This window comes from Bos indicus, chromosome 1 (assembly GCF_029378745.1).
Source record: "Bos indicus isolate NIAB-ARS_2022 breed Sahiwal x Tharparkar chromosome 1, NIAB-ARS_B.indTharparkar_mat_pri_1.0, whole genome shotgun sequence".
In the NCBI taxonomy this organism is placed as follows: domain Eukaryota; kingdom Metazoa; phylum Chordata; class Mammalia; order Artiodactyla; family Bovidae; genus Bos; species Bos indicus.
Genome location: NC_091760.1, coordinates 131,088,467 through 131,109,189, shown reverse-complemented (window position 1 = coordinate 131,109,189; position 20,723 = coordinate 131,088,467). Strand labels below are relative to the sequence as shown.

Below are 20,723 nucleotides of genomic sequence, written 5' to 3'. Positions count from 1 at the left end.
ATCTACATATCTGAGATTATTGATATTTCTCCCAGCAATCTTGATTCCAGCTTGTGCTTCATCCAGTCTGGCATTTCACATGATGTACTCTGTATATAAGTTAAATAAGCAGGGTGACAATATGCAGCCTTGACGTACTCCTTTCCCAATTTGGAACCAGTCCGTTGTTCTGTCCTGTATTATTTTTTAAGTATCAGCCCAACTGGCCTCTTAAGTACCCGGAAAAGGAGATGCATCTTATTCTTTAACCACCCAAAGTACCAAGCAGCACAGTGGTTTAGCACCAAATAAGTGCTCAGAAAGTAATTGGCAAGTGAATGGCTGTACCTCATAGATAGGGTCACAATGCAGGCTACTTCTGTCCCCCAAAGGTGGTCCGGGCCTGGCAGTCACTACATGCCCATGTGCTATTTCTGTCCAGGTTGTTATTAGGATTATGCTAAGTTGTTATAATGAGCTAGAAAGTTCTGTATTGTTCTTGTTGTTGTTTGGTTGTTGTGTCTGACTCTTTGTGACCACATGGACTGTTGCCAGCCAGACTCATCTGTCCGTGGGATTTTCCAGGCAAGAATACTGGAGTGGGTTGCCATTTCCTTCGCCAAGGGATCTTCCTGAACCAGGAACCAAACCCACATCTCTTGCACTGGCAGACAGCTTCTTTACCACTGAGCCACGTTGATTATAAAACTAGCTTTGTGCTCCTCACAGAATAGTTTTGTCTCTTCAATTTCACTGATAAGTATTGGCCTATTTGGGTTTTACATATTTTCTGAGCCAGTTTTGTTCATTTATATTTTAAGTTAAATAAAGAGTTGAAAATGTTATTGCTATAAAACTGTAGATAGTTTTCTCTCATAATTAAATATTTATCTATATCCATAGACAGGGGCCTTTTCTCATTCCAAATATCTTCTTTTTCCTCTGATAAGAATTCCTAAAGGTTTTTTTTAAATTAGTTTTCAAAGAATCAGCTTTTGATTTTTAGATATCAGCTACTTTTTCCTTCTTCCCATTTTCTTAATTTCTACTTTTATTGACAATTTCTTCTTTCTTTGGTTTTATTTTATTTTTTCTTTTTAGCCTTTTGGTTTAAATGCTTAGTTACTTTTCAGTCTTTCTTGTTTTTAAAAGTACATGTAAAGCTGTAATTTTCCTCTGAGTACCACTCTGGTCTCAAAGTATAGGGGTTTATAATTGTTTATGATACAATTCTAAATTGTCTGTAATCTCTGCTTCACTTTTCTCTTTTACTGAAGAGTTACAGAGCACTATGGGCTTCCCTGTTGGCTCAGTTGGTAAAGAATCTGCCTGCAATGGGGGAGACTCAGGGTTCATCCTTGGGTTGTGAAGATCCCTTGGAGAAGGAAATGGCAACCCCTGCAGTATTCTTGCCTGGAAAATCCCATGGACAGGGGAGTCTGGAGGGCTACAGTCCATGGGGTTGCAAGAGTCGAACACCGCTGAGTGACTAAACCACCACCACACCATAGAGCACTATAGCTTCTTAGATTTTTCAAGTGGATAGTTTCTTTTAGAATCATGTTACTGTTCATTTCTGATCTTATAGTGCAAAAGATGTTCCATATGACTTCTGCCTTCTGGAATTTGTTGACATTTTTATTTATGACCTAATATATAGCCAATTTTTATGACTGTTTCACATGTGTTTGAAAATATTTATTTATGGTTTGGATGTAAAGTTTGTTCTTTCAGTCTCTCGGTTTACATTTTTGAATTGTGTTATTTAATGATAGATCATTATTTGGGGAGTGACTTGTTCTATCTCTAAGGAAAGACTGTTCAATTCTCCCACAATGATTGTGGGATCTGTCTGTTCCTACGGTTTTAAAAAATCAGTTTTTTATACATATACATATAATTTAGGCAATATTCTTATATATTTATGACTCATGACTTTGACACTTTTTGATGCTGTACTTTTTCCCATTATAAATACTCTGGTTTGTTCTATTTAATGCCTTAGTCTTGAATTCTGTTTTGTGGGTGCCTGTGACTGGCATATCCTTTTTTTTTTAATATAAATTTATTTATTTTAATTGGAGGCTAATTACTTTACAATATTGCATTGGTTTTGCCATACATCAACATGAATCCACCACAGGTGTACACATGCTGAACCCCCCTCCCACCTCCCTCCCCATACCATCCCTCTGGGTCATCCCAGTGCACCAGCCCTGAGCATCCTGTATCATGCATCAAACCTGGACTGGCGATTCATTTCACATATGACATTATACATGTTTTAATGCCATTTGGCATATCCTTTTTTATCCTTTCATTTTTAATTTCTTCTGTGTCATTTTGTTTTACACATGTCTTTTATAGTAGCAGACAAGTGGATTTTGTACTGAGTATCTGCTTTTAATAGGTGAATTTAACCCATTTGCTGTCATTCATTGTAGATTTATTTCTGCCATCTTATTTCATGTCTACGTTTTAAACTTTCTTATTTGTGTATAGTTTTTTGTTTCTGGGTTTTTTTTTTTTGCCATACTGTGTGGCTTACAGGCTCTCAGTTCCCCAACCAGGGCTTGAACCTAGGCCATGGCAGTGAAAATCTGGAATTCTAACTACTAAGCCACCAGGGAACTCTGTGTATAGTTTATTTTTGCCTTTCATTGAACTGGTCTCATTTACTTTATCCTGTTTTTCTTTCCTCTAATGATTAGGAAGTTTTGAGTCTTATCTTGGGTGATTATTCTAATATTGTATATATATGTGTGTATACTTACATTTTTATATCAACATCTGGATGTAATCAGTATCTTTAGACTCTTCCCAAATGAGGCAAGAACTTTAGTATTTATTAATGATAACTTATTTTTCCCAGCCCCTACCCTCACATATGGATCATCATAGATTTTAGTTCTAAATTGTCCTTCATTGTCTTCAAATTGTTTTATAATATGTATTATAATATGTGTTGAAACTTAACTCAGGTTTTTCTGTTTCCTTTGCATACCACTGTTGACATCATTTATAATACCACTCATCTTTCTTTTTCATGGATCTATTTTTCACTTTGCTGGAGTATATCCTCCAGGAATTCTTTTAGAAAGCGTGGAGAATGTAATTTATAAGGCAATTGATGTCTGGAATGACTGTGTTTCCTTTCTAGAGGGGTCCATTTTGATTTTCAACTCCCTGTTGAATTTTTTTTTTTTTATTCCGAATGATGGTATTTGTAGATATCCCAGATCTCTATTTTTGTTTCAGGTAATATATACCCTCAAAATCTGTGCATACATGAGTTACAATATTACCTGAATGTCTTCTGCTGTTCAGTTCAGGCCTTGCCATTCCCACTTTAGTCAAATCCACGCCATTTGCATCTGTTTTGTTGACTGCAGTTCTGAGTGGGATTCACTCCCTCTGGGTGAAGGTCAGTCTTCATCCCTCCTCCCAAGGAAATTGGGGAAACTGCCTCGGTCTCCCCGCTGGTCCTCAGCTGTAGATCTTATTTTCTTAACCCCTTCATTTATCATTAATATCCAAACCAAAGAATTCTAGGATGTCAGAACTTAAAGGACCTGAAGACCCAGGAGCCCCGCCCTGCTTTCATACATGAGGAGACCCAGGCTCTTATGTGTGGGGTACAGCTTGTGTCCGTGTGTCCACCAAGCCTTGCCCCTCTGCCTTGCTGAGTGACTCAGGGGGATGTGCAGGGTGACAGGCTGTGGGGACAAGGTCACTTTCTCAGGCTTGATCTCACAGTGTCTGCCTAAGATGTGGATTCCTGGGGGTCCTGACTAGCTTGTGCTATGGCTTTCCTGGCCGTCCACACACTGGCAACTCCTACGTCTGTATCTCTTGCCCCTCTTCTAGTTTTCTGACTTAAGTCTCCAAATGCCTGTTTGAAGTCCTACATACATGTCTGAGAGGTTCTGAAGTGTGTCAGAAACTGAGGCCCCCCCCACAACCCTGTTATTCACCATCTTCCCCCATTTAGGATATGATACCACCATTCATTTGGCTCAGCCCCCAAACAGCCACAAGCCTCAATGCTCTTCTCTCTCACCACCCCCATCCCCATGTTTCCCTCCAGAACACCCTGCTCCTGTTGGCTCTGTCCTAGATAGTGGCCTGAATCGGGCCTGAATCGGGCCACTTCTCACAGCAGCCCCCTCACCCCACCTTCAGTCCTGCTCTCTGTCTTGTCTTGCTGGATTACTGCATAACCGCCTACCTAGTACCCTGCTTCTACTCTTGGTCTGGATTTCCCCAACCGCCAGGGTAAACTTTTCAAATGTCCTATAGATCATCTCTCTCTTTTGCCCAGTCTCTGCAGTGAATGAAGTCAGCCTTACCCAGATGCAGCAGTCCCACCCACCCTTGACCTGCCCCACCTCCCCCCATCTTCCACTCAGCAGTCCCTCCACTTCCCCAGTTCAGCCAGCCTGCCTTTGCCCACCTCCACCCACCACGTTCCCTCAGCCCGGAATGCTCTTGCCATTGGCCACATGGCTCCCCTACCCCCATCATTTAGTCACTGCTCAAAAGCTTCTCCTAAAGGAGAAGGAGAGATGCCATCCTTCCCTATCCAAAATGACACCAACTTCTACCAGATACCTCCAACTGGCGCTACTGTTCCTAGTATATACCCATCTTTACTAGAAATTACAGTATCAATTCATTCGTTTATCTGTCTTCCTATTAGATTGTAAGTCACATGAGAGCAAGGATTTTGCCCCATTCCCCTGTATGCATAGTGCCTAGAGCACTGCCAGACACACAGTAGATGCTCAAATATTTCTTGAATAAATGAACGAAGGAAAGTGAATAGACTTCACATTCATTAATTCACTCAGCCACTGTTGAGTGCTGTTTATGCCAGGCTCCGAGTAGATGGGTGACACACAAATCAGGTCCCTGCCTCTGGGAACGGACAGCCCAGCTAGGGGCCTTTTAAATGGACAGTGAGAACAGAGCCATGAAGGGCCTCTATGGGGGTGGAGAGTCGGGGCTGAGGCAGCAGTATTCTGTGAATCAGTATCAGCTCACCAAGGCAAGAGGAGCAGGGAGGAGGAAGGGCTGAGGAAAGGAGCCCCAGGAGAGAATAGATACTCATAGCAGACGCTCCTAAGGGACTTCTTTGTGTCAGCGCTGCTCTAATGGCCTTAGTATATTAACTCAGGACAGCCCTGACCAGCCCCATTTTAGGAACAGGAGGCAGAAGTGAATTTGCACAGGGTCATACTCTGGGAATGAGGAGCCAGACTCAGCCCAGAATCGGCTTCAGAATCTGTAACCAACTGCTCCACAGCCTCCAGGAGAGGCGAGGTGTGTGGTCAGAGGTAGAGAGCTGGGGGAATGGGGAGGGGTGGCAGGCAGCAGAAGTTTGCAAGCCGCTGAAGGGTTTAAATTTCACAACCCCCATGGGCCTGGAGCCTGTCAGGCTTGCAGGTCTAAAAAGAGCCTCCCCCCAGTTGTGGCTGTGACCTCTGAAACAATCAGGGAGAACCTTTATCTCTGGAGAATAGGCTTATGGGGTGGGGGGCTGGGGAAGGTGAGGGGAAGAGCCTTTGGGGAGATGGTCTCTCCAGCCTCTGTCTCCCCAGCTGCCTCAGTTCCCAGATCTCAGGAGGCCTGCAGCAGCCTCATCCTTGGCGACAAAGGCCCTGGCTCTCAGGGGGCTGCCCCGTCCCCTGGTCCCTTGCACACAGGGCTGGGGACCCTTTCTGACCCGGGAAGGCCTCTTCGGGCTTCCCGCAAGCTGGTCCAGGGCCTCTCCTTCCAAGGGGCTGCCAAGTAGAGGCACTGTGTCCATTTTACAAATGAAGAAACAAGGACTCAGAGAGTCAGTGACCTCCCCAAGACTCAGCTTGTAAAGGCTGCTGAGGGCTCCAGGCCCAGGTCTGGGGACTCCTGAGGAGTTCTGCCACAGAAGTGATCACTGACTTCATGAGGCTTTTTCTTCAGACAGAGAATTAAGGCCCAGGGAGCCTTAATGGGGCAGAATCAGTGGGTCCACAGATAAGTCAGTCAGAGCCTCACACTGAGGTGCCTGAGGCCCTGCTGGTTCCTGACAGCACAGCCCGGGCCTCGTGGAGATAGCTCCATGAAGCCACCCCGAGGGGACGCAGCTGTAGCCTGGGGGTCTGCAGGCCCCAGGGGCTCCCAGATGGATGGTGCCAGCCCCTGAATGGCCTCCTCCCACCGCAGTTCTGGACACAGCCGGACAGGAGGAGTTCAGCGCCATGCGGGAGCAGTACATGCGCACAGGGGACGGCTTCCTCATCGTCTTCTCGGTCACAGACAAGGCCAGCTTCGAGCACGTGGACCGCTTCCACCAGCTCATCCTGCGCGTCAAGGACAGGTGAGGGCTGGGACACCCCATGCCTGGCTCAGGGTAGGCTCTGTCTGTCTGTCTCTCTCAGATCTTCAGGTGAAAGCTGAGGTTCAAGGAGCAGAGCTGAATTCAGCCCTTGGTTCCTCCAACTCCCACCAGCTCCCACCCCAGTCCTTTCTACATGGCAGAGGGGTCGACATGCATCCACGGCCTCGAGGGGTTGGCTCCCTCCCATCTTGCCTTAACTGTCCCTACTGATGACTCAAGGAACCATAAATAACATCTGTTTTTCAGCTCCAATTTAACCAAATTTTATTACAGCCAAAGAAAAAGTGAATTTTCTCTCCAGTGTACATTGTAATTGGTTAAATCACATTTGACTGTGAGATTTATAAGCCTCTAATTAAAGGCTTGGGCTTAACAGATGGCTCAATGGTAAAGAATCCGCCTGCCAATGCAGGAGATGCAGGTTCAATTCTTGCCTGGGAAGTCTCATGGACAGGGGAGCCTAGCAGGCTACAGTCCATGGGTTACAAAGAGTCAGTCAGACACGACTTAGCAACTAAACAATAGCAACAGTTAATGGCTCAAGTTTTCCTTAGCATAATGTGGAGTAATTAAATAATTTGAAATTTTTGTAAGTCCAACTGGTCTTTTCAGTTAACCGGCTCTTAAAGAGTTTAGTATAAAAACAAAAGGACAAACTAATAGGAGATTTGACCAAATCTCAGTGAATTTGAAAAGTCCAGTTAACACCTATCTTAAAGGCAAAGTGATAGTAACTTTTCGAGATAAAGATGCTTACATACATGTACACGTACATACACACAAAGTTCTAAGAGATAAATGTGCGTTAAACCCTTGACTATAGGAATCTCTAAAGAGAAAACATAAATGACACAGATGTGGGAAGATATTCAACTTTCTTGCTCATCAAAGAAGTGTAAGAAAACAGGATAAAGTACCATTTTTCACCCATCAAATTGCAACTTCTTAATGAAAATACTCACTGCTGACAAAGATGCTGTGAGATGGGCATTTCATTGACTTTGGGACAAGAGTGTGGCCACACGTGTCCTTCAGAAACTTTCAGGCAGACATGACTCCAGATCCCTTCCTGACTCTCCTGGGAGCCATCCTGATTTTGTAGCCGCCATTGTTGAGGGGCAGCTGTGTGCCCACCCCTGGCCCTGGTGCTCTTCGAGAGTCCTTGCTGATGGCCACAGCATGATGGCCTGCAGGGGCGTGTGTCACGGTGACTGGGAGATGGGAGGAAGTGGGCCCAGGAACCCAGCCACTGGCCCAGGGAGTGTAAAGCCACAGGGTTCCCAGGAGGGTCCCCACTCACCTTGCAACAGGCATGAGGCTTCAAACCAAGGCAGCCAGCACCCGCAGGCCCCTCTTCCATCCCTGGAGATGTGGAAGGAAAGGCTCTGAAGTCAGCCTCAGGCCCAAAGGGAGGTGCTGTGGGCTCTGTCAGGCCTGAGGCAAGGGTGCCCCGCCTTCACCAGGGGAAGCTCACGAGGTGCTGTTCCTTTTTTCCCCAGGGAGTCATTCCCGATGATCCTCGTGGCCAACAAGGTCGATCTGATGCATTTGAGGAAAATCACCAGGGAACAAGGAAAAGAAATGGCGACCAAACACAATGTAGGTGGTGTGTGTGTGCGCGCGCGCGTTGGAGTGGGGGGCTCAGGGGATGTCAGTGTCACCTCACTCCTGCAGTCCCGGTCTGTGGGATGGCACGTAGACATCCTGGGTCATGGGCTGGATTCCATAGCAGTGGAGCATGTGCAGTGTGGGATATTTTGTGAAAGACGATGCCAACCTAGAGAGAAAGCACGTCCTTGTCAGTCAGTAGAGGCCCTGCTCTGGGGAGGGCCCTGGCCCTGGCCCTGACGCGGCAGGTTCATCACTGGGCCATGCAAAGAGCTGGCTTCTGTCTCCGAGCCAGCACCTGACTGTGCTCAGAACCGTCGGATCAGCCACCTTCACTGAGCCCTGCTCGTGCCAGGCGTTGTGTTGGGGGAGCATCTACTCCCGGCTACCACACGTGGAGGTAGGCACTACTGTCTTCATCTTGGAAGTGATCAAACCCAGGTTGGCCCAGCCCACAGCGCATGTCAGCAGACATCTTTAAGTTTTTTGAGTTTTTTTCTCTATTCCTTGTGATGTCCCTTTACCCACTGGATGGTGGGGTCACTGGGCTTTTTCCCACCCCTCCCCTGCATTGGCCCAGCCATGCCCTGGCCTCACTAGTCAGGTATGTAGACATCCACCTAGCCTCCCGGGAAGTCTACACGATTATCGCTTCCCTCTGCCCAGTGGGCCTAGCTCTGCGAGTAGAGGAAAGGGGTCACTGTGGGTTAGTTTTGCTTATCTCTGCCTTCTGTGTTCATTCACATATTCATTCAACCGTCCTGTGTCCTGGGATACAAAACTCCATGCTTCAGGTGTTGACTTCTAGTGACAGAAGACAGTCAATAAACAAAGCAGGGAATTCCCTGGTGGTCCAGTGGCTAAGACTCCAAGCTCCCAATGCGGGGGGCCTGGGTTCCATCCCTGGTTAGGGAACTAGATCCCACATGCTGCAACCAAGATTCAGACAATGCAGCCAAATAAATAAATAATTTTAAAAAAATCCAGCTTTTTAAAAAATAAGTAAACAAAGTAAATTAGAGTGTCCAAAGGTAACATGCTCTGGGTGAAGGTAAATTAGGGAGAGAGGGAGGGAACGTGGAGTGGGAGGGGCACACTTCTACAAATAGGTGATCAGGGAGAGCCTTGCTAGACGGTGCATGTCAGCCAGGACTGACTGGAGATGAGGGAGTAGGTCCTCTGGATATCTGGGGAAAGAATGTTCCAGCAGAGGGATAATCCAGCAATCCAAAGACCTGCTGTGGGAGTTCGAGGAACAGCAGGGAAGTTAAAGGAGGCCAGAGCAGAAGGAACGGGAGGGGTGAATAACAGGAGGTGAGGTCAGAGCAAGGGGGGTGCAGTGGGTTAAGGCCTTAAGGGCTTTTACTCAGAGTGAGGGGGAGACCACTGGCAGGTTCTGAGTGAGGAGAGACATGGCCTGACTTCTGGCTGAACAAGGGAATTCCAAAAAACCATCTACTTCTGTTTCACTGACTACACTAAAACCTTTGACTGCGTGATTCACAACAAACTGTGGAAAATTCTTAGAGAGATGGGAAATCCAGACCACCTTACCTGGCTCCTGAGAAACCTGTATGCAGGTCAAGAAGCAACAGTTAGAACCAGACATGGAACTCTAGATTTCCAGGTGAAATATCAATAACCTCAGATATGCAGATGACACAACCCTAATGACAGAAAGTGAAGAGGAACTAAAGAGCCTCTTGATGAGGATAAAAGAGGAGAGTGAAAAGCTGGCTTAAAACTCAACATTCAAAAACAAAGATCATGGCATCTGGTCCCTTCACTTCATGGCAAATAGATGGGGAAACAGTGTAAACAGCTACAGATTTTCTTTTTTTGGGCTCCAAAGTCACTGTGGACAGTGACTGCAGCCACGAAATTAAAAGACGCTCCTTGGAAGAAAAGCTATGACAAACCTAGACAGTGTGTTAAAAAGCAGAGATCACTTTGCCAACAAAGTTCTGTCTAGTCAAAGCTATGGCTTTTCCAGTAGTCATGTATGGATGTGAGAGTTGCACCATAAAGAAGACTGAGTGCCAAAGAATTGTTGCTTTTGAATTGTGGTGCTGGAGAAGACTCTTGAGAGTCCCTTGGACAGCAAGATCAAACCAACCAATCCTAAAGGAAATCAACCTTGGATATTCATTGGAAGGACGGATGCCAAAGCTGAACTTCCAATACTCTGGCCACCTGATGCGAAGAGCCAACTCATTTGAAAAGACCCTGATGCTGGGAAAGATTGAAGGCAGAAGTCGATGAGGGTGATAGAGGACAAGATGGTTGGATGGCATCACTGACCCAATGGACATGAGCTTGAGCAAACTGTAGGAGATAGTGAAGGACAGGGAAGCCAGGTGTGCTGAAGCTCATGGGAGTGGCAAAGAGTTGGACACGACTTAGCGGCTGAACAACAACAACAAATACCAAATCATTATGTTGTACACCTGAAATTAGTGTTGTGTGTCAATCATACCTCAATTTTATGTGTACATATATAATTATATGTTTATATACATGGAAAAAGAAAAAAATGCCTTGAAACCCAAGAGGAAAAAAGTCATGAAACCCCTGTAGGTACGGCAAGAGTCCTGGAATTGAGGTTGGGGACAGTTCAGTGCCATGCATGTGGGGAGATGAGCTGAAACAGGAAAAGCAACAGAGTGGTCAGTGATATGTAAGGACCAGAGTGAGGTCTTGAGAGCCAAGAAAAGGACATGCCTCAAAGAAGAGGGGGGGAATCGACCAAGACAGGTGTGCTCAGAAGTTTCCAGGTGAGCACTGAACTGACCGCTGGGTTTAGAATTAGATTGAGGCCTCAGAAAGCACCCACCTGTCTACCAGCCAACATCCTGAACAGAGAGAGGCCAGGAGCTATCCCATCCCATAGACTCAGGCTCCACACAGTGAGCTGATGCTGACGGCTTTCACAGACCCCTTCTGGGTGGGTGGGTAAGGATGGGGGGAGGGTGGCAGTGCGGGGGTAGCAGCAGCCCCATTCTTCAGGTAACAGAGAATGAGACACAGGGGGCTGGTGAGGCGTACCCCACCTACCCCCACTGGAACCCAGGTCTCCAGTGTCTCAGCTAATGTTGCTTTTACAGCAAATGCTGTAACCCCATTTATCATTAGACCACATGACCTTGTTAGCGCCTGTCCTAATTTTCGAGCTCATAAGGCAAGTTCCTCTTGAGCTGACCAAGGCAGGTCACCCCCACTCAATGTAAGAAGGTGGCATTTCCTGGCCCTTCAGTGGAGCCAAACAGTATTACTTACCATTTGTTGCATGATTTCCCTTAGTTTAAGTGTTGTTACTACGAAATCTTAGAATTCTAAGAACCCAGATAATGCACCTCAGTGTTTCTGCAGACCCCCCCAGAAAAAAGGTGGCAGTGTCTGGAGACCAGAGATATTACAGCTGGTGTGCTTGTGAGGGGGTAGGCAGGAAGCAGAGGTCTGGCCCTAGGAACCTGGGGCATGCGAGCTGGCAGGATTACAGGATGCAAAGAGGCTCCGTGCAGGTCCCTGCCCCCTGGATATCCACAGGGGAGAACACTGCTCTGCCCTCAAAAGATCGACTAGGACTCCAGCTCCCGGGACCTACTGGGGTGCCCACCATGCTTAGAAGAGGCTCTGTAGTGCACCTCAGCACCCCTACCTGTCTGCGTCAGGCCAGGCAGGAAGTGGAAGGTGTTCCCGGTCCAGATCTTGAGTCTCCCCTGGCTGCTGTGTGGCCTTGGGCAAATACATCACCACTATGAGCTCAGTCTCCCCAGCTGCAAAACGGGGATAGCTGACTTGCTTACCTCAGCGGGTTAACGTGAGGATTAGCAAGGTCGGGGACATTGGGACCTCGGAGGCCAAACAGCCCACAGTCACCTCAGTGAGGAGCCTACAATCTAATAGCCTTCAGTGGCAGGCAGTTTCCTCTCAGGGTTATCAGAGGCTCAAATATTTGTTGAATGGAAGTTTGGAAATTCTGAAGGTCTGAGCCCTGGCCTTTGTGCTCTGCTCTTTGTGTCTGGGTCAGTAGAGCAAGGCCCCTGCTCCAAGCCACAGCAATGTGTGAACATCTGATCTGTGATGGTCGTTGGTGGGAAGGTACTTTTTGATGTGTTCTGGGCAATCCTTTACAGCCTGCTCCTCCCCTAAGATGACAACTTACCCTATCCCTGCCTTTAACCTGTCGGTCATTTTTATTTTCTTCGCTGTGTTTTTTCCAATGTGTTAATAGTGAAATGTCTTAATTTTGTAATCAGGAAAAAGTTGCAAAAAATACCAGAGTTCTTCAGTCTAATCACGATTGGCTTGCCTGCATCTCATCTAGGGAGGCCAGTGCGTGCTGTCTGGAGCCCACACTCTCTCTACTTGGTAGGAAAGTGGGGGTGTGCCTCCCGCTTTTATGGGGTCCCTGTGAAAGGAGGAGTCTCTGTCCTGACTTCATGGAAGCTTTGTTTTCCTCGCTGTGCCAGCCCAAGGCTTGGGGTAGACATGGCCCTACGAGGTCCCTTCAACCACGTCTCCTACTTACTGCTACCCTCCAGCCGGCTGGTGACTCCTCAGTCCTAAACATGCAGACATGAGCCTTCTGTAAACATACTGAGCTCTGGGCTCAAAGATGCACACAAGAGAGAGCTGGGCCAGGCAGGCTGCTGGAGACCAGAAGGGATGCACAGACCACCAGAATCACTAGGGTGCAGAGTCCTGCGCAGGGCCATCCCCTTTCCCACCCACATCCCCTCAGGAGGACCCAGGAAGGGGGGCAGGATCCCCCAGGGCACAGAAAGAGACCTCGGGGAGGAAAGTGAATAGAATCAGAACATACGTCAGTTTGATAAATGAAACAGTCTTTAGTCTTCAAGTGTATAAAAAGGTCTTTTTCATTCTATTTTTAGGGGACCCCAAAATATCTCTGTGAACCAAGAACAAAAGAGAGAGTCAGAAAAGCCGTCAGGAAAACTTTTCAACTTTAAAGAGTGAGAAACCATAGATAACTAATGAGAACCTACTGTACCGCACAGGGAACTCTACTCAATGCCCTGTCATGACCTAAATGGGAAGGAAATCCAAAAAAAAGAGGGGCTGTATGTAAACATATAGCCGATCCACTGTGCTGTACAGCAGAAACTAACATTGTAAAGTGACTATACTCTAATAAAAATTAATTAAAAAATAAAATCCGCACAGCTTCTAAGTAAAGCAGTAATAAGTAAATAAAGAGTGAGAAGCCACCCAAGGCTTGAGATTGTAGGTGCCAGGGGGCCTGCAGGGTTCCTTGGGGACTCTGAGAATTTTGCATTTTTTAGGGAAAAGGGCTTTGTGTATCTCAGTGACTCCCGTTTTGCCTTCCAGATTCCGTACATAGAAACCAGTGCCAAGGACCCACCTCTCAACGTCGACAAAGCCTTCCACGACCTGGTTAGAGTAATTAGGTGAGTGAGGCTCGCCACCTGGAAGCAGGGCCTCTGCGGCAGGATGGGCACAGGGAGGGCTGGAGGAGCACGAGGGCACCTTGTCCAGGCCCAGGCTGGGCTCTTCTGGGCCTTGTTCTGGGTTTCTTAAGCCTCTGTCCATCTCTCTCTGTCCTCCCCACCCACCTGTGCCTTCCCCTACTCCCTGTGGATGGAGCCACAAGCAAACAAAGTGCTCTCCTGCCCGAGGTACCACGCAACCTCCTCCCTGGATCTCCTTCATCCTGCAGCTCAGACTCCCCTTGGGCAGTGCCTCCGTCCTGCCCTCCCCCCATCCAATCCCAGGCTCTCCCGACACCAAAGCTGCCAGCTCAGTAAAAAGTAGGCCCTCCCCTCTTCCCTGATGTCAGAACACCCCTTGACATTCTAGCTGAACAACCAGCATCCGATTCCCAGGCTGCAGTCACAGAGGCTTTGCACATCTGTCTCCTCACCAGTCCCCACACACTGGCAGTCTGCGAGGATTGTCAGAAACCCCAGCCATGGTCTCTTGTACATTCTTTTGTGTAGTTAGGTGTAAAGCTTCATCATCTCATGCTTAGATGACGGAGACAGCCTCCTGGCTGGTCTCATCATCCTCTATCTTTCCTGTTCCCCAAATCCTCAACCTACAGAGACACCTAATCAGTGGTTTGCAGACGACATGCATTTAGCCTATTATCTTATGCTGGGGACCTCTAGGGCTGTCACAGAGTTGTGGAATCACATGCAGGCTGTAACCATGTGCTTCCTGACCTGCCATCTCTCAGCCCCCCACCCCCAGTGCGTGCACACACTCACACTCATGCACACACACCCAAAAACCTCCTTTTCTGATTATTCCCCAGCATGGACTGTGGTTGGCAGCCTTCACCTTATGCTTTAGCTGGGAGTCCTGCACTCATGAAATGATTTTCTCATGGGTGTTTGCCTGCTGTTAGGAGATGCTACCACACCCGGAGCGGGTGATGTCTTAGTTATGGACCTCCTAGTTCCAAGGACAGGTTTTAGACATGGGAAAAAATGAACAGGACTTCCCTGGTGGTCCAGTGGTTAATACTTAACCTTCCAATGCAGGGAGCAAGGGTTTGATTCCTGGTCAGGGAGCTAAGATTCCTACATGTCTCTTGGTCAAAAAACCAAAACATAAGCCAGAAACAATATTGTAAAAATTCAATAAAGAATTTTTAAATGGTCCACATTAAAAAAAATCTTTAAAAAATAAAATAAAATATGAAACACATACGTAGAAGCCAACATTGTATGACATATAACATAGCTTGATGTTACATGTGATGGAAATAAATGCAGCCATAGCATGGTATCAGGAAATCTCACCAGTAGGATGGCAGGTTTTGCTCTGCCCTCTCTCCCTTCCCACTTTCCCTGCCTTAGAGATGCTTTCCAGGCCAGGCCTTCCTCCTCCAGCGTCCAGGACCAGGATGTCCCCTCCCTACCCCCCTTCCCCCACCCCTCCCCATCCAGAACCAGAGCTGACCTCCCAGTCACAGGCCCAGGAGCAAGGGAGGAGAAGGCAGGGAGAAGCAAAGGCCCTTTGTAACATTGCTATTCTGTCCTTCCTTCTCTCAAAAGGCAGCAGATTCCGGAAAAAAGCCAGAAGAAGAAGAAGAAAACCAAATGGCGGGGAGACCGGGCCACGGGCACCCACAAACTGCAGTGCGTGATATTGTGATGGCCCGAGGCCCTGGGCACAGTGACCAGGAACTGGCCAGCCCTCGGGACCCTCCACTGCCTAACTGCATTGAAGACCATTCTAACCATGACCCTTGGCCCGAGGACTTGGCACAGGAAGGGAGAGAGGGAGGGAGGGCAGGGAGGAGGTAGGGTCTGGCTTTCCTGGAGGGGCACAGGTGGCCCGGTGTCTCACCAGAGACGAGGAGGCAGCAGTGAGCAAAGTAGCATCCGAGCCCCTGTGCTGACGCAGTCCGGTCCCTCCCTCTCTCCGTGGCTGTGTTGTTTCTCTGAACTCCATAGTGTGGGTTTGATGTGGGAGTGTTTCTCCATGTACGAAAACAAGCCATGATCAAGCTCCCCCCAACCCCACCCCCCAGTCCACAGTGTCTGAGCCTGGGTGTCTTTTGTAGATTTTTAAATTATTTTAGGGATTATTATTTTATTAAAGGGGTCTGTACCCACTGCCTGGTGAAGTTTCAAGTCTTCAGCAGACCTCTCCGATATCATGTCTGGAATATTGTGGTTTTTTTTTTAACTGAATTTTCCCAGCCATGCCAAAACTCAACTCATTATGAAAGTAGAGTGACCGAGAGACTGGGAAGTTCACAGCGACCGTGGCTGGAGGTTCAAGAGAAACAGACCCCACTCACAGCCTGTAAACTGGAGAGAAGAGAGATGTGTTTACCCAGAAGGCTTTACTGTGGTTCAGGATACAGATATTATGAAACAAAATTTTATTTTGCTGAGGAGAGGGGCTGGCACATCAGTTTTTAAAGGGCTTCGCCTTAACCTGGAGATGTATACATGAAGCAAGCTGACTGGCATTGTGAAAGTGTTCGTTTCTTTTTCACATGTTGTGGGTGGAGTTCTGTGTTCTTCGCAGCAGCTGTGAGAGAGCATTCTCCCGTCACCTGCGTGTCTGGTGCCTCTGATACAAACTCACTGAGCAGGTGTGAATGGTCTCCACGTTGAAGTCGGCTAACATGGACACCATCTGGAAAATTCTAGTTTGTGCTAAGTCTTCACCAAAAATGATCCAATACTGTTCTTACTAAAATAGCACCAAGACCTGAAGCCATTTTCCCTTTGAGTCAACTGACTCACTTCTTCAGTCCAATAAATGAGCAAAAACCCCTTGAAGTATTTGCAAGCTTAGTATTATAGGTTGCCTTTCTGGCACAAACTTTTATTAACCTCTTGGATCTTTACTATAATTGGAAGAGAAAGAAAGGTTGGGGTGAGGACATGGCTCCCCTACACCTGTTTCTACAAGGGGCCAGCCCCCAGCTCCTTGACAATGCCCACCTGCCTCTCAGGTGCTGCTGGTATGAGCCAGATGGGGTGGGGTGGGGTGGAGCAGGGCGGATGGGCAGCAGGAGCCACAGCACACCCCGGAGAGAGAGTCAGAAGACGAGGCAGTCGGCTAGTGACCTTATTTTCTATCTGTTACAAATCAGGCCACCAAGCAAACTAGAACATCCCTAGCAGGTGGCCTGGTCACCACTTGGAGAAAGAAACTCTGGAGAAAGTGAACACCCAGCTGGACATGGAGACACCTGGATTCTTCTTTAGTTTTGAAAATATGCTATGGTCCTAACTCAATGAGGTCACCAGCAACGTGGGGGAAGGGGTGGGGGCATAGCCAAAGAGTGACTCTGCTGCTGAACAAAATAATTTGTTGGAAAATTAGCTTTCATGATTTGTCTAAATGGCCCTTTTTTTCTGAGTCGAAAAGGAAGGATAACAACATTCAGCTCAGGCATTCAGATCTTCCCACGACCCGGTAATGTTAGTGGACCTTCTAAACATTGACAGGACAAGGCCCTTTCCAACTGCCATGCTCCTCTGGGCCACATCCCAGCAGCCCAGGTACAGTTGGGTGGCAGCTGTTAACTGAAGATGAGGAAGAGGCAAGACAGAGGGAAGAAGGAAGGATGGAGATGCGGTGATGGAGAGAGTGGTGGAGCGGGCCAGGAAGCCTTGCCCACGGGGCAATATCCGCTGTGAAATGTTCCCAGGCATGGACCACCATCAGCACCCTTAACCACTGTGGAGCCTGCGGTTCCCCAGTGGCACTGGGGAGTCTTGTTGGAAGCAGAGCAATTGACTTAGAATGAAGCCCTTAGCTGTGAATGTAACCAGACAAGGGGATTCCAGCTGCTTCTGGGCCCTCCCCCAACTAGGGCCGTGCCATCTACCCCAGCCCCCAGTCCCATCTTCCAGGGCATCTCTCCTGCACTCAGCACGTAGCCCACGATGCTGAAGGCAGAAACTGGGTAAACGATGGCCTTCGGCAGTGTCCCTGTTGAGTTAATAGTCCACCTTCATTTCCCATGACCTCATTTCCCCTACAGCTGCGATGGGTAAATAACACTTTTGAAAGAGGTTCTCTACATTTTGGAGAACTGTGGGCTCTTGGGGCAGTGACGGCTTCCACCTAGGCCTGAGTTACAGTGTACCCAGTGGTACCCCCAGCACATGGGCTCCTGGCAGGGTCGGTTTGGAAAACCAGTAGCCATGCTCCTCCCTGAGTGCAGAGCCCAATGAGACTTGTGTCTTTGGTGACACTCTGGTGTTCCTACTGGCTTTTAATTTGAATTGTGCTACCTTCATGCCCCCTGGAGCACACCATTCCTGAAATCCCTTCACCCCCTGCCTTTGTCACTGTGCGCTCACAGATTTCCTTCTGACATCCTGCCCCTCCCCTCACTTAGTAGGGCTCCTGTTCTCCCCTTAGAGGGCAAGCGATCCGAGCCATCCTCCCCACCCCCACGCCTGGAGCAATGGCCACTGACCTCCCCTCACAGGGGACACTGGATGGCTTCAGTTAGGACTTTGTGCGCCCCACCCCATGCCCCATCTCCTTGTGGAGAGTGCCTGTGAGCCTAGTGTGGCCTGTCTCCCGTTCCCAGGAGACAAGACCCACTAACACACGGCAGCTCTGACCCCTCAGTGGCCCCTCAGATGTGTTACAGTCAATCCAGAGCCAGAGCCAGGTCCCCTCCCTTTGCAGCCCCCATTGGAGTAGGGATTCCATGTTGGGTTTACTTAGAATGAAAGACACTTGAATTGCTGAGCACCTGTGAGTGCCCAGCTTCTATGACACAGTGTTAGCCATTGTCTACACTAGTGGCCGTGGTCGTGAAACGAGTGATGCCTGAAGATCTCGATGAAGCTTGAGCCTTTTGTGTAACTTTTATTAAGTCTTTGTGTATCCCAACTCATTAATAAAGAAAAGCGGAGGAGCTCTTGTCTGTCTGATTTCCTCTTACTCAAATATTCCTAAAGTTATGACAAGAACATTGTATGTGGTCAGTGTCCAGCCCAAAATGACACCCACTTGCAGAGCAAATCTAACTCAAGGAGGAAACCACAGATGGCTATGAGTGATGTCCCCGTCCTGCGCGGAGCCAGAAGATGAAGGCAGGTGAGCACTCGTTTAGAGACACAGCCTCCTGATGTCCAACAGCCCTGCCTTCGGGCTCTGCCGCTGACTTTTATATGCCTTTAAGTTACCTACTTCAGTCTTTAGCTTCCTTGCCTATGAATGGGACAATGATGTGTGCTCCCTAAGTAGACAAAAGCTAAAGCTAAGTGTGGCATCCATAGTACAGATCTTAGAAATGATGCACTTTGCAAAGGACACCAAGTGGATTGTCTGACATTGCTTTTCATGGAAACTGCCCCCTGCCCCCGTCTGTAAGATTACAGTCTTTTGTATAAAGTGATTTCTTTTATCTTTTGATCGAAACTGTTGGGTACTTGGCAAAAAACTTTGGGTCTTTTTCCCCAGGGAGTAGAGACCAACTCCCTTCCTGGGTACTCTTTGGGTGATGACAGCTGAAGTAGGTTAACTTGGGGGCTAGAGGAAACTTCTCATCCCCTCTGGGCTGGGGGCAGAGAAGACTGTCGACTAGAATGGGGAGGGGTGGTGTGGCTGCCTGCCTATTCATTCCTTCCACACAGATTTATTGGACTCCACCCATGCCAGGCGTTGGGCTGGGTAGTGGGTATATGGCGCTGAGCAGGGCAAAGGATGTTCTGATAGTTCTCCTTTAGTCCTGTCCTACTCAATCAAAATCAGGACAAAATTCTTAACTCTGGTTGTTCAGTGATTAAGATTAGCCTTGCAATGCAGGGCACATGGGATTGATCCCTGGTCACAGAACTAAAACCCCGCATGACTTGGAACAACTGTACCTGCGCACCACAACTACAGAGCCTGAATGCCCCAAACTAGAGAGTCCATGTGCCACAGCAAAAGATCCTGTGTCCCTCAACTAAGACCTGACACAGCCAAATAAATAAATATTTTAAAATAAGCAAATCCAGGCTTTAAAAAAAATCTGCATTTCAACAAGATCCCCAGGTAATTCGTATGTGCAGTAAAATCTGAGTATCACTGCCCTACAAAGGATATCAACTCAGCATCAGAATGAAATCCAGCCTGGATACACTTGTACCTTGGCACTTGGACTGCCAGCTCAGCCAGTCCAACCAGGAAAAGTCTCATCTGCTTTCAACTCAACAATTAGAGTTTGCTCCTTTGCCTGTAACAGCCACAAGATTCTGCCTGGCCAGGCAGCAAACTCAGAAGTGTTCCCACAGCCAGCAAGTGGTTTCCTTAATTGTGGGAAGTTTTTACACAAAGGCAAGTTCGATCCCAGTTTGCTTCTCAAACACTCAAACATTCTTCTGAAAATGTAGACAGCCACATTCAATGTACAGAGCTCTGAATCCAAGCTGAGAACACACAAAAGCTCAGTGTTCTTGGAGCTTTCTCTAAAGGTGGGTGTTCTGTACCAGCTGGAGATACTCTCATCCCCCAGGCCTCTGACTTTGCAGAGTTCCACCATCGTGCTTGGGGCTTCCCTGGTGGCTTAGCTGGTAAAGAGCCCAGGAGACACAAGAGGCAAAGGTTTGATCCTTGGGTGGGGAAGATCCCCTGGAGAAAGAAATGGCAACCCATTCCAGTATTCTTGCCTGAAAAATTCCATGGACAGAGGAGCCTAGCAGGGTCCATGGAGTCCTAGCCTAGCCTAGCAGTCCATGGGGTCACAAAGAGTTGGTATGACTGAGCACGCGCGCGCACGCTCGCGCACACACACTGTGGCAAACAGTGCATTGTCATGCTAATGTGAAATTTTAAACTGAAGAAAGCTGAGTTCTACCAGCCAAGAACTGATGGATGCTTTCAGTAGAACATACATCCTGGCAGTGATAAGGGAAAGTATTAACTCTGACTCAAACCAGCTTCCTGCTCAATCATGGGACACGTACCTGGACTGATGGACAGAGGTAAAAGAATCGGGTAAGTGGCTCTCAAAGTTTGGTCCCCAGACCAGCGGCTTCAGCATCACCTGGAAACTTGTTAGAAATGCAAGTCACCCAGGCCTGTATCAGACCTACTGAGTCAGAAATTGTGACTGGAGGCCCAGCCTTGCGTGCTTTCCTACCATGTGGACGTGAGGGCAGCTTGTTTGGTTCTAATCTGCAGGACAGCAGCCCGCTTTCTGGGGAAAGTTGCCCAGGTCCTCCTCTCCTTCCTGTGTCTGATGAACAAGGGTCCCTTGGGCCCTCGGGACCACCAGGAACCCTAGTATGGGGGTTAT

The 20,723-nt window shown here is 47.9% G+C and overlaps 1 protein-coding gene across 6 annotated transcripts in view; it reads left to right on the top strand.

The window, feature by feature from the left end:
- The window catches only part of MRAS (muscle RAS oncogene homolog), a 66,621-nt gene extending 48,265 nt beyond the window's left edge, over positions 1-18,356 (top strand). For all 6 annotated transcript variants that reach the window (XM_019961927.2, XM_019961909.2, XM_070794232.1 and 3 more), the window contains 4 exons: positions 6,184-6,337; positions 7,858-7,957; positions 13,319-13,398; positions 15,010-18,356. In XM_019961927.2, the coding sequence (XP_019817486.1) occupies positions 6,184-6,337; positions 7,858-7,957; positions 13,319-13,398; positions 15,010-15,109 (434 nt within the window). In that variant the 3' untranslated portion in view covers positions 15,110-18,356. The remainder of the gene's footprint in view (positions 1-6,183; positions 6,338-7,857; positions 7,958-13,318; positions 13,399-15,009) is intronic.
- The last annotated feature ends 2,367 nt before the right edge of the window (positions 18,357-20,723 follow it).